Below are 13012 nucleotides of genomic sequence, written 5' to 3'. Positions count from 1 at the left end.
CCATGTCATTGTGTATGCATGTTACTCCACTAGGGCATCCAAGTATGGGTATTATGGCATATCCCATGAAGGATGTTTTAATCATTGTCAAGGACCTGTTTGTCTATTCTCCCTTGGCTTCCACCCTAAATCCAACTAAAGGAGAAATCTTCCTTGATTGTGTCCCCTTGGTAATTCAATCGTTATGACCCATGGAGTATGAAAAACTCATGAACTTATTCCAATTATCATTTTTTGCTAAACCTTGTCCACCTAATGGCTCTCACCTAATTCCTCTCTTATTTTTCTCATCTATACTTCCCATCTACATATTCTAAACTCCCTTACTCTCAACAAATCATTCGTTATATATATGTTGACTTGAGGAGAAAGGTAATTGAAAAGGTATTTCTTTTCAATAGAGAAATTCAATTGACTTCTTAGATGAAAAATGGAGTACCCTAACTAAGCGAAGGTTGAAGCAATAGCTCCAAATCTCCATGCAAAGTGGGAACTTGAATTCTATTCACTCCCAAGGTCTTAACACTAGGTTAAATGAAGTTTTCTTGTGAGAGAATTAGAGTATATGTTTAATAAGAGAGGAGGAGTCTCTATCCTCTCATAAATTAATAAGAGAGGAGAGGGCCACCCCCATAAATTGAGGGGCATCCTCATTAAATACTCTCCTCTTTACTAATCACTTCCTCTTGCATTTCCACCCCTCCCCTCCTCATTTGTCCACTAATTAATACATTTTTGACTTCTTTTCAATTGGGCAAATGTATTCCATAGAGGATTGGAGAAGTCCCTCCATTTTTTACATAAAACATCCTAGCACACAAATTCATGATTCAAATTCACCACAGAATTGCTAAAAAATTTAATACAACTATGAAAGTGTTGACAAGGTGACAAAATGATGATGACTACAACCACCCTTTTTGTTGAAGAAAAACTTGTGTATATGCATGCATGTGTGTGTGTGTGTGCATGCGTGCATGCGTGTGTGTGTGTATAGACTCGACAAAACCCCATATCATAGTGAAACGAAAACAATTTTGGTAATGGACACAAAAGAGAAAACTATTGTAATTTAACAAATTTTCCAACATGTAGGTGACACCTTACAAAGAAAACCAAGAGGCGCACAAATTGCAAAAGGTTAGTAGAATGCATGACTGTACAATCAAGTTTTTCTTTGATAAGTCGTAGCAAGCATCACTTTTATCGAAGAGGGGAGTCTACATACTTGCCACCATCCAACAAGAAAGACATGGTGAGAATCATCTTGAGCTTAGTTGGGAAGACGTGCCATAAACACCGCTCCCTTGTTATCAAGGTCACAATACAAATTACCACTTAACTACATACTTATAAAGCTATATAGATTGAGAGGAGGTGGGTTTATTTATTAAAAATCATGACAATTTGTGTAAAAATAGAGGGAAATTAGTACAAAATTTTGGAAAGAAGAAAGGGGGAAAGGGGGGAAGTTAATCTAAATTTATGCTAATAAAGTTAATATGGAGGAAAATTTACAAAGGGAAGGAACAATGACAAATAATAATGGACTAAAAGTGTAATTGTAAGGGGAGATAGGGATTTAAGAGGAGCAAAAAGAAATAATATAAGAAAAAAAAATTAAAAAAGGTTAATTATTTTAAGAAAGAAGAATGAACATAAGCATTTTAAAGGAGTTTAGATAAAGAATTTTAAGAATCTTTAAAGAAAGAAATTTAAGAATTATTAAAGAAAGAATTCTAAAGAGAGAATTTCAAAGAAAGAGATTAAATTAATAATAATAATAATAATAAAAAGAGGGGGGAGATAGTGGGGTGTTAAATGTTTAAAAGATGGGGGAATTTGAACCTTTGAAAAATGTAAAGAAAGGGGGGAGATTAAACCCTTTTAAAAAAATTTTAAAGGGGGAATTTAAAGTTTAAAGAAAGGGGGGGATTTAAACCATTAAAAAGGGGGGCGAGGGGGTAAAGGTAATGGGAGATACATGTAAATATTGAGGAGTAATAAAGAATTTGGGGGGAAAGGGGGGGTACAATAAATAATCTATAAAGTCAATCTATGGCGACGAGACGGTTGAGGGTGTGTGGGACCATGACGAGACAAGACGACAAAGTAGTAAAGGGGTACGCTAGTACCAGCGAAACCATGAGGTCGATGGTAGTGGATGCATCATCATGCGCGAGAGGCCTGCGAACTTGTGGTGGTCTAAAATTTCACGGAGCAACAGTCGAGGTGGGTTGCAGCATGGATGGTGGGCAGAGAGTGGTAGTCTATGTGAGAATGTGAGAAGGGAAAGGAGACAAACGCAACAACTAGATGAGAAGTGTAGTGAACCGGAGGAAAGGGTGTAGTGAGTAAGAGCATGAAGTCTACATTAAAGCACGGTGGTTATAGTAGAGGCAGGATGGGGAGGGTTTAAATAGGTTGGGGGTGAGGGTTAGCCACAAAGTGGCGGGGGTGGCAAGTCAGGGAGGCGAAAGGTCATGGTGGAGAAAAAAGAAAGGCATAGAGAAGGGTCGGTTGGGGGATGTAGAGTTGAGGAGTTTGATTTTGGGAGAAGTGTTAGGGGTAGTTTAGGAGAAGGTTAGGGAGAGAGGTAGTTAGAAGGGGTTAGAAGTGAATGGCTAGGTGAAATGTTAGTTAAGGGAGTATAATTAAGTTAGGGAGTGAAGAAAAAAGGGGGGATTAGAAAAATACAAAAAATTAGGGGGGAATCAGAAAGAAATAGGGAAAATTAAGGTGGGGAACTAGGGAAAAATAGGAGAAATTAGGGAGGAATTAGAGAAGAATAGGGGGGGAAATAGAAAAAAAAGGGGGGGAAAGGGAAATTAGGAGTGAAAAAAAGGAAAGATATGAAAAAATAGGGAGAAAAAAAAGGGGGGGAAATGTTCACACAAATCAAAATTTAAGTGAACTAGTTTGTGTTGTACAATTACATGAAATAGTTACATTTGCCACACCACTATGTGTGCGCATGTGTGCATACATACATATGCATGTACAATTACACAAAATAGTATTTGGATCTACCATACCACTAAGTTGCTGATAGATTCTTTGCTACGAGCCTACAAACTTCTTGCTTTGTAGGGACCATTCAATGTTCCAAGATCCCTCGAGTGATCGCTTAATGTTGTCCTAATATCGATAACCTAGTACACGAAATGGTTACTTGGATTTGTCACAACACTAAGTTATTGATGGATTATTTGCTATGAGGACACAGACTTCTTGTTTTGTAAGGACAGTCTTGAGCGCTCCATGCCTATTCACTCCCTACGTGTGACCGCTTAATGTTGTCCTAATTTTTCCCTCTCTCTCGAGGAACAACTAACCCAATGCCTATTCCCTCCCTACTTGTCCTGATTTTGCACTAGAACACTCCAAAGGAGAAAAAGTCCATTAACAATAGCTTCCCAATGTGGATTTGTTTTGCTTAGGTAAGTACAATGATCAGATGGGTTTCTCAAGTAGCTAGCAACTCCATGGTTGGCTCCAAACTCCCAAGGCTCTACAAGTCACAATCTAATGCACCATACGTATGCACGATTGAAGTTGTTCTCGTACTCTGCTACTTGTTGAAGAGCAGGACTCTCAAGGAGCACGTGCATGAATTTGCATTTAACACTCCTAACAAGCACACTCAGCTCGCTCAACAACTCCTTGAAATTATAACTTCTCGCATACTGTTATAATAATTATAAAAACAAAGCATTCATTAATTCACATTGTAATTATATATAAAAAAGAGGTCTTGGCACAACCCATCATCCTACAACAGAATCTAAAAATTACGTATAATGAAACAAGTTGATAGACGAGCTCAAGGCTAAGCAGCATTCAAAGGACTTTCAAACTTTTTGTCAAAAACCACATTGCCTTATTGGTACAAATGCACATTCATGTCCTTCAACACAGCCCCTAATTCATCACTCTTGCTTTTCCCCTCCCCAAATTGTGGTGACAGAGAACTATGCGAGAACTTCACGACACTCTAACACGGTGAAGCTTCATGTAGTCAATAGGTGCCCCATCATATGAAAAATGAAAAATTCCTATTAATTAGCTATGTATAAAGGAAGAGGAAGAGGGCAAGGCCATGATTACACTAAGGTATAAAGGGATAAGGGATAAATTAAGGAATACATGCATTATAGGAGGAACGTCAGATTGGGGAGGGGGAAGAAATTACTCATTAAAGAGGAAAGGGCATCTCAAAGGGGGAGGATGAGGGAGCATTTATAATACTATTACAAGAAAATGGACATATAATATTACTTTATAGCTTAGTGATAGGGCTCACGCATGGAAAAAAGAAGATTCTAGATTCGAACCTTTTCTTGAACATTTGAGGAAGCCCCCCTTGGACATAGTCTATGCATAAAATGAATTAAGCCATGGAGAAACATAGGTTAATCAATCCATAAATAAATTAAGCCATAGAGAAACATAGCCATATATTAACATAGCTTAATTAAGCCTCCATGCACAAAAACTAGTTAATTAATGGATTGGAATAGGAGAGAGTGAATAACAAAGCATTGAATTACTATCAACTGGTCTTTATGCAGAGGTACTCCCTGATCAGTTACTAACTAGTCTAATTACTATCACATGAACAAAGCATTCAATTACTATCAGCTAGTCTTATTACTATCACAATCATTCAATCAGGGTGCACATAACAAAGCATTCAATTACTATCAACTGGTCTTTATACAGAGCTACCCCCTGATCAGTTACTATCAGCTAGTCTAATTACTATCACGTCATCTAATCTGACTGCATGGTGCACATTAAATATCATGGGAATAGGGTCAGGACTCACTGGCAGAACTATTCTTCCACAGTTTAATGTGTTCCATCAACAAAATGAGAAGCTTATCAGTCGCAGCATTGACATTAACACCAACTAAAGAAAGGCACTCTGGAACAAGCCAGTTGATGCATGACTCGTCTTAAACCAGATGAAACCTTGAACACTCAGGACACAAATAATGCTAGCTTGCTTTGGACCAAGATTTCTGAAGGAGAACTTACAGAAGAGGACATCAAACACATACAAAAAAAAGGCATCTGCATAGAGGCTTTGCAATAGTCTTCAGAAGCTACCACTGCCACTGATTTTTTTTTCCATGGGCTTCATGAGCACAGCTCTTGAGAAATGCAACTTCAAAAGTAATAGCTCAATTTTTACTTTTCAATCCCAACAGGACACTTAGAATCTGCAGGATGAGACATTGATCTTCAATTGTGGGGTCCATTTATTTATTTTTTAAACTTTTTTAGCATTGCCTTGCCAAAAACAGAAAGAATGGAAATGATGTCCAGAATAACTTCTTCTATTATCGATTCTTTTTCCCAAAGAAAAGTTAGTGGGCTGCTTCATTAAAAAGCTTTGATGTTACTATAGACCAAATCAATACAGAACTCTCGTTAAACAACCATCCACGAATGCTTCAAATCTCGTAAGAAGTATCAATTGATGATGAAGGAATGCATGTCTACTTTACACCATCTTGTTAATCAACCTCTCATATATGTAACAGCTCTTGTTATAGCAGCGATGAAATGCAAATACACCCAAAATTTTCCATGAACAGCCATATTTCACAAAATTCCATCACAATATCTTCCATTGTTGCTCAACAGCATTGCAAATGCGGCTTATGCAGCAGGCAGCACTCAGAGGGTATTCTGAAACTGCACCAAGGAAAGTGATCATTAGTACACAAGATTGCTAGCATCAAGCAACAAATTATGTAAATTCCTGCAGCATAAAACAAAGCCTTTAAAAGGCCTGAGGACCAAAAGCTGTGGAAATGCTCACATAGCCAAAATACAAACTTTACCTGCTATGAAGTCATCAATGTAATCTGCTTCAATCTTTCCATGAGCCATAGCGCCAACCTGAACTTTCCATTCAGGTAGCATCAGGTTTTAGGCTTTGACTAAAGCTATTAATCAATTATTTTGCAATGATGTTCAAAGAAAACCTAGCTTACCACGAAAACCATGGTACTTTTTGAGCCCATAGCTGCAACATAATCGTGAAGTTTAACCACTTTTGGAGCACTGAATGACAACCCTGTAACATCACAAGAGAAAGCATTTCCCATGTACTCCCTCCTCTTAGATTGTCTCTTCTTTCCAAAAGTTGAAGAAAGATGGACAACAGATCTAGTCTGTACATCAGTCTAATATTGCTAAAAAGATCTTATCAAGTTCACACAAACAATAATATGACTAGATATTACAATCAGTTCCTCATATAGCATGGATCATAAATTTGCAGAGTCTGGCAGCAGCAATAAAATTTGTTGATACCTATGCGACGAGCTCCAACTGGCAGGTGTCTAGTGACCGGCTGTTTGACAACTCTTAAAAGCTTTTCTGGTCCATTGCTTGCACGGATACTTAGCTTTTGCAGCAGCTGCACTGACATCAGGAAGCCCTACATGTGAGTGGCAATCCAATACTCTCTCTCTCTCTCTCTCTCTCTCTCTCTCTCTCTCTCAAGCTTTACATATGACCCCTCAGCGATGGAGGGTCTCTTGCTCACTAGGTTTTCCTTGAGACTAGGAGATATCAAGAAAACACCAAATATGGTAAATTCGCCTGTCAAAATGTGAGCTCAAGTCATGGACACGCTTCATATTTAGAGGTACATTGTACTACACAGTCTGAAGGCAGCACTAATGCTTTTCAGAGAGACCCAGGACTCCTTCACGCATTTCATCCATCACCCACAAAAGTGGGGGCGATCAACAGTCTTAAACAACATTCCCTCGGATCATTGCCACGAACAGCCCATAGGGTAAGTACATGTTAGTCTCGAATCATAGATTTCTTACCAGCCTCCAAAAGAAGATGGGGAGGTCCAGTGCTCTCCCCTTGCACACCGAGCAGCTCTCAAGGCAAGCCCAGCCCACAGTCCACATACGCACTCTGGAGATAGCAGACGAGTGCCACCTACCAGTACCTTCTTTACTCCATAACCAAGGACAAGCTTTACAGTAGACCAATCTATGCCGACGTGGGGGGCTCCGCTGGCTTCCAAAGACAAGTCCGGTCTTCCAACAAGCTGTCACCCCCCCCTATAGCACAAAAACAGCTTCAGTGACAATCAGATTGCCTCCAAAGAGGAGACCATCTGCCTCAAGCAGGCCACCACAAAAGCCTTTGTAATGAAGCCCGAGATTGGGCCAAGTTAGGGTAATGAAGTCCAAGATTGGGGCCAAGTTAGTGAGGGTTAGGGCATGTTTAGGCCTAGAGAGGGGCAACACAAGAAGATATTCTGGAGGGGACTATATGGGTTAGGCATAATTTGGCAAGGGCATCCTTAGGCCTACAGAGGGGCAACAAGAAGATATTGTGGAGAGGACTGTTAGAATAATGCTTATGTGGAAGCGTACTTTTCAATTGAATAGCTGAATAAACTTAGAGTTCTAGAAATTCACGATTTTAAAATAAAAGTACTGTTTCACACACACATATCCATATATCTCATATGATTCTTTTAGGAGACTAGACTCAAATACAAATATACTTTCGGAATTTCCAAGAAAGTAACCATTGACAACCCTTGGTTGAACCCAGGTGAAGAGGGCCACGATTGTAGCTCCAATCTTTCTCTTGAACCTTTGAACCAAAGGCACAACAGAGTTTTCACCCGTTAGGATTAGTATGAAAAAGACGAAAACCCTAAAAATAGTGTTTAATCATTTGTAGATAAAACCCTAACTATCTAAAGATCGAAGGAGAGAATTAGGATTGAAATTTGAAAGCTTTCTAGGCACTCAGAAGAAAAACGAAATCTGAAAATAAGAAAGTAGTTTGGCGAGACAGTGTAGCCAATTTGGTTGCACCCAAACGTAGCAAGGTAGGCAGAAATATGGCGATCACATTTGCAGCAATATGATGTCCTACAAGTGGTGATTATGACTTGATTCAAGGCTGATTTGATGGGCAGTAGAATAGGTGCTAGATTGCAGCAGTAGAGACTGAAAATAGACAATGAATTGTAGCAAGAGAGGCGGGAGGAATAGGTGATGTGCAGCAGCAGGAGGAGCGGGAGAAATAGGCAATGGATGGGCAGCAGGAGCTGGCTGAGAGATAGACGACGGACAGGAGGAGGGAAGCAGGAGAGGTAGGCAATGGATGGGCAGGCTGAGAGGTAGGCAATGCACAGCAGGAGAGGCTGATGTGCAAGGCTAGGGAGGAGTACGAGCTCAAGCTCTGAATGAATCCTAGAAGAAGGCCGGCCCTTAATTTATAGGAGAGATAGTGGAAAAAGCAAGGGCTAAAAATAGAAAAGAAGCTTGGGAGAGAAGCAAAATAAATTAGCTTGAGGAAGAAGCTAGGTGCCTAGGTGGCTTGAGGGGGAAGCAGAGCACTTTTAATAATTTAATAAATTTAATTTTATTCTAAACCACTCTACCCATGCACAACATTAATTAATCTAAGGCCTAGGACCCTAACTATTCCTACAACTTGACTCATACCTAGCCATAGAGAACTCCGAATTTCCTCAAACTGAAACCATTCTTTAAATTTTGGAGAGCTCTAAGATCTAGCACTCAAGACTTTGGTTTTGAAGATCGCTTCCACCTCATAAACGTTATGTGATCTTGATCGGTCCCTATTAAACTAATCATCACAACCTGACACACCAAGGCTCACCCCCAAGGCCATTGAAGGTGTTAGGAGACAAGCTGTCGGGTATGGAAAACCCTTGTGGATATGCGAAGCATCATCAGTCTCGTACGGCATGTTGATAAATCGATATGAGGTGGAGGGTGATCTGGTAGGATAGCCATTCGACTCCTAACTTCACGTAGGTGAACTCCACCCCATGCACTCAATATCAGGCAGCAGATGTGTATGGTAGGGTGGTGTTGCATATTTGGGCGCAGTCAATGACCAACGCCAACAGACCAACAACAAGCCTTCTATAATGCCAATTAGTCCTTCGACTTGCTACGCCTATCCTTTCCTCCACTCTTTTTATCCCCTTCCTCTAATCAGCCCCTACCTGAGATTATCAAGAAAAGAGCTGCACTAACATAACGAAGCCCCGCTATTATATTATCTATTCTTCCTCCGACCTACTGCTGCGAACGCCATTGACGGACCAGGCCACCATCATGATCTCCAAGCTGAAATACACTTTGCCTAACGAGTCACGAGCTCGTGCATTGAAACTTGCAAGCACGAAACACGTTGCAAGGCCGGGATGTATATGACGGTGGTTGTACCTTACATATGCAGTTGTTAGAACTGAAAGACGTGTCATTGTATGCTAAATGTGGAGTTACAAATGCCAAAGAGCAGCCACTTCTTGTTGGAGCTATGATGCCTAGAGGGGTTATGAAAAAGGCTGAAGTCCATAAAATATACACCCAACATCTGACGAGAATGCACTTTTGCCAAGCCATGCTATGCGTCTCCCTAGTACACAGCCAAATCATGCTGGTAATGCAGCCAAGCCATGCTACGGGTCTCCCTAGTACAGAGCCAAATCATGCTTCAAAGCCATTGAACATGCCTCCATATGCAGGACCAAAATCCAATTATTTTCAGGGGCAATTACAGCTGCAAATACAAAAGGGTTTTGTGGGGATAGCTGCTTAAATAAAAACAGCAGCCCACATGATGGAAACAAATACGGACAGCAAGGGAAAAAGGATGATGCCCTGGCAGTTCAGCATACTATTAGAAGAAATACCTATATGCAGGGTGATGGAACAAGCTTACATAACAGGCCTGAAGGGTGAAAAGATAGATGATGAGCCAAGCAATGATGAGCAAATAGGTGATAGAAATCAAGATGGAGATTTTTTCCTTTTTTTAAATCAAGATGGATATGTTGAGCAGTAAGCTTAGGATTTGGGTGTGCTGTAAAAACACTTGATACTTTTAGGCCTGCAAACTTTGAGGACAAAATTTTCAAGAAAGAGGTGCCTATTGAGCAGTAAGGTAGGATTTAGATGTGCTGTAATTACACTTGATACTTTTAGGCCTGCAAACTTTGAGGACAAAATTTTCAAGGAGGTACCTATTGAGCATTGTATGGTCTCCATAGAAAAAGAAAATACAGAAGACCACGCAGATGAGAGCAAATGATGCCAAAGTAAACTTACACACAATGAGGAGCAGCTTGTGCATGAAGAACAAGATACACATGGCAGTTTTAATCCTGAAGCTACATCACAACTCATACAGGAGCATGACACTGGGGAGTATGGAAGCCCCGAGATTCAGCTGTTATGATTGCAGTCCTAATGCGGTGTTTTACAGCCTGGATTGGCTGTACTTGATGGCAGAGCAGCAGGTTTCTGCTGTGTGCTGGAAGATAAAGCTTAGGAGTGTCGAAAAATCCATGGTGGGAAAAGCTAGCAAGCCTTGCACTTGTATGGCTGATTTGTCTTGCATAGAGTACACACGCCTATGAATTTTGAAGATCACCTCAGGAGTAAAAACATATGACCTTTTTGGCGGAGTGATCAATCAACACCGGACTGTAGTCAATGACAGACTGTAGGAGATTTGAGCGGTACAGGTGCTTATGGGATCTAGGATGATTCGGATAGTACAGGCAAAGTTTACCATAACACCTCTCTAGGATGATGCCATTTTCAGACAGTGACATTCCTCCACAGAGTTTGGGCCTTATTCCACTGGAGACTACCGAGGCTGGCACTAGAGTCATCCAAACGGCTAGTAGAGAGCGGGGTCGGTATAGTATGGTATGCACGTGTATCCACATGGCTTGCCAATCACGGTATTCAGATGGACCGGCTTTCCCCATTTCAGTACAGCATCAATGCACCACCTGAGTTGATCCCACGAGATGAGATTAACCATATACCTACATGAGTTCAGGAACATGCATCCTCTAAAAGCACAACATAGTGCAGTTTCAATCTCATTATAGTCACTCATAAGGTTGAAAGCCATAAAATCCATCACGCATATCAGGGACTAGCATCCCCACTGACGTCATCAGCCCCCAACAGTGGGTTAGATCATACGGTTAGATCTCCTCCAACTCCATACGTCTCAGTCTTCTTCCTTGGTTTCCTGTGTCACAGTACGTCCATCAGTGGATCTTCCTTTTGGCCTTGTGAGTTGCCTAAGTCACTTATGATGCTGACCCATTGAGGGGCTCTCTCTCTCTCTCTCTCTCTCTCTCTCTCTCATATTCTGTAGCGACACTGCATAACGGCTACTGCTTGACGATTCTGACCTTTGTACTGAAGTAATATTAAATACCTACCCATGAGACCGCAGAACCGCTTGAAAGTCCTTGGTATTCGAATGTGGGGATTTACTTGAATAAGAACCTTCTTGTCAGTCATGACATAGAGTCCCTTCAGCCGCCCTGCCTTATTCAAAGGGCTGTCAAGGATTGCAAGAAGAGCCTGTAAAAAGCCAACTCAGTAGCTTGAGTCGACAACACTGCATAGTAGAAAGGACCTGGACGCGGTGATTCAGTAGCTACAAAAACCTCAGTGTGGCAGAGGGATATGAACACACCTGATGCACTATGTCAGGACGAGAAAGGGCTGGGTCACGATTATGCTTTCTTAAGAAATTGGCGTGATCATCGCAATTAAGCAGCTGGTAATTCTGAGCACACAAAAAGCATAAATCTGAGCACTCTGTCGACCACTAATCCATATAACTTGAGGATCAGCATTGCAGGGAAATGCCACAGGAACATTTAATTAGAAGAATTTCCCGGTCGTGTTGTAAAGAGAGAGAGGAGCACCTTGCCCACTTTGGCGACCTCCAAAGATGCTTTTTCCAGCACGAACAAAACTCCGCCTTCACCATCATCAGGAGCAGCAGCGAGAGGTTGTGCATTGCCCTCCTCCATGGATGAAACAGCTACAAGGAACGGCCAAACCCTAAAGCTTGGTGGGCTGCAGTGCACAAATCAAATGGGTTCTCTATGATATCATTGTCCAAATCTCCTTCAAATGGGTTCTCTATGATATTGTCCAAATCTCCTTTGAAACTTTGTAAGGATTGTAAAGAGACTAGACTCACTCACTTTCAAATTTTGCTAAGGAGTGAATAATACAATCTTCTTTTTTCCTCGCCAATAAAAAAAGGAGTGAATGACCTTCATACAACTGAGATTGATTCAGCTGAAAATGAATATAAAAATGCTAGTGTACTCAAACAAGCGAGTATAGGTACTCGTGAGCATTGCCTTATGTTCTGCAAAATGCAAATGAATTGTGAAGATGAATGGATGATTACTTTGTAGCACTTGCGATGGAAGCCTGTAGGACCATTGGAAAGTTTGAGAGTGCTACAATGCAACAGCTTGCAAATGTAAACTAATCTGCAAACCGTGTGTGTGTGTGTGTGTGTGTGTGGGTGTTTGTGTGTGTGTGTGTGTGTGTGTGTGTGTGTGTGTGTGTGTGTGTGTGTGTATGTGTGTGTGCACATACATGTGTGACTGTCTTCATTATTTTGAATGTTTAAGCGTTTATGGAGCATTGGAGTGTATCCATAAAGGAGGATAATATTGATGAGTTGATTGGGGGCGGGGGGCGGGGGCGCGGGGGGGGAGAGAGAGATAGAAAGAAATAAAGAAAGAAAGAAAGAAATTTTATTAAAGGTCCACGGAAGGCCATAGAGAGAGAGAGAGAGTTGATTGGGGGAAGTGGAGAGAGGAGAGAGAGAGAGAGACTAGAATATAAAGTAGTTAACCAAGGCATTGAGGTGTCCAAAAACTATTGGGAGGACACTTTTTTGCAAAACTCTCGATAGAGCACTGCCCTTGCAAGGCAGTGCTAACAAAGAGTTTAGGGGTACAATCTCCCCCCCCCCTAGTTGAGTGGCTCATGCTTCCTCATCTAGAGTATTTATAATATTTTATAAAAGCACAAGGAGCCAAAATTATCCCTCTCTTCCAAAATAAGGGATTTGCTTTACATAGCCTCTTTGGGCCCAAAATTGATTTATGTACTCTTTAAAATATATTGCTCAAACTTGC

The 13012-nt window shown here is 40.9% G+C and overlaps 1 protein-coding gene across 2 annotated transcripts; it reads right to left on the bottom strand.

Moving 5' to 3' along the window:
• Positions 1 to 5317: 5317 nt before the first annotated feature.
• Positions 5318 to 12185, bottom strand: LOC147883828 (nucleolar essential protein-like protein). 2 transcript variants are annotated; one of them, XM_087398771.1, is made up of 8 exons: positions 12059 to 12185; positions 11774 to 11927; positions 11539 to 11631; positions 11279 to 11423; positions 6328 to 6438; positions 6006 to 6088; positions 5853 to 5910; positions 5318 to 5703 (listed from the first exon to the last, which is right to left on the bottom strand). In XM_087398771.1, the coding sequence occupies exons 2-8, from the start codon at positions 11879 to 11881 to the stop codon at positions 5624 to 5626; spliced, it is 678 nt and encodes a 225-aa protein (XP_087254897.1). In that variant the 5' UTR covers positions 11882 to 11927; positions 12059 to 12185; the 3' UTR covers positions 5318 to 5623. The 2 variants fall into 2 exon arrangements, with proteins under 2 accessions (XP_087254897.1, XP_087254896.1); XM_087398770.1 differs by having other exon boundaries at positions 5319 to 5703; positions 11774 to 11981; positions 12018 to 12109.
• Between the last annotated feature and the right edge of the window lie 827 nt (positions 12186 to 13012).

This window comes from Dipteris shenzhenensis, chromosome 27 (genome assembly GCF_047967505.1).
Source record: "Dipteris shenzhenensis isolate YYH24624 ecotype China chromosome 27, Dip_SZ_1.0, whole genome shotgun sequence".
NCBI lineage: Eukaryota > Viridiplantae > Streptophyta > Polypodiopsida > Gleicheniales > Dipteridaceae > Dipteris > Dipteris shenzhenensis.
The sequence above is the reverse complement of the archived record's forward strand: the minus strand, read 5'-3'. Positions and strand labels throughout refer to the sequence as shown.

What these genes read in the sequence shown, in the direction of transcription:
- LOC147883828 (XM_087398771.1), bottom strand. Translation starts at nt 11,881, where the DNA reads ATGGAGGAGGGCAATGCACAACCTCTCGCTGCTGCTCCTGATGATGGT. An exon ending in AGGTCGCCAAAGTGGGCAAG is followed by an intron (nt 11,632 to 11,773) that starts GTGCTCCTCTCT and finishes TTGTGTGCTCAG; the next exon opens with AATTACCAGCTGCTTAATTG. An exon ending in AGTTGGAGCTCGTCGCATAG is followed by an intron (nt 6,089 to 6,327) that starts GTATCAACAAAT and finishes GTGATGTTACAG; the next exon opens with GGTTGTCATTCAGTGCTCCA.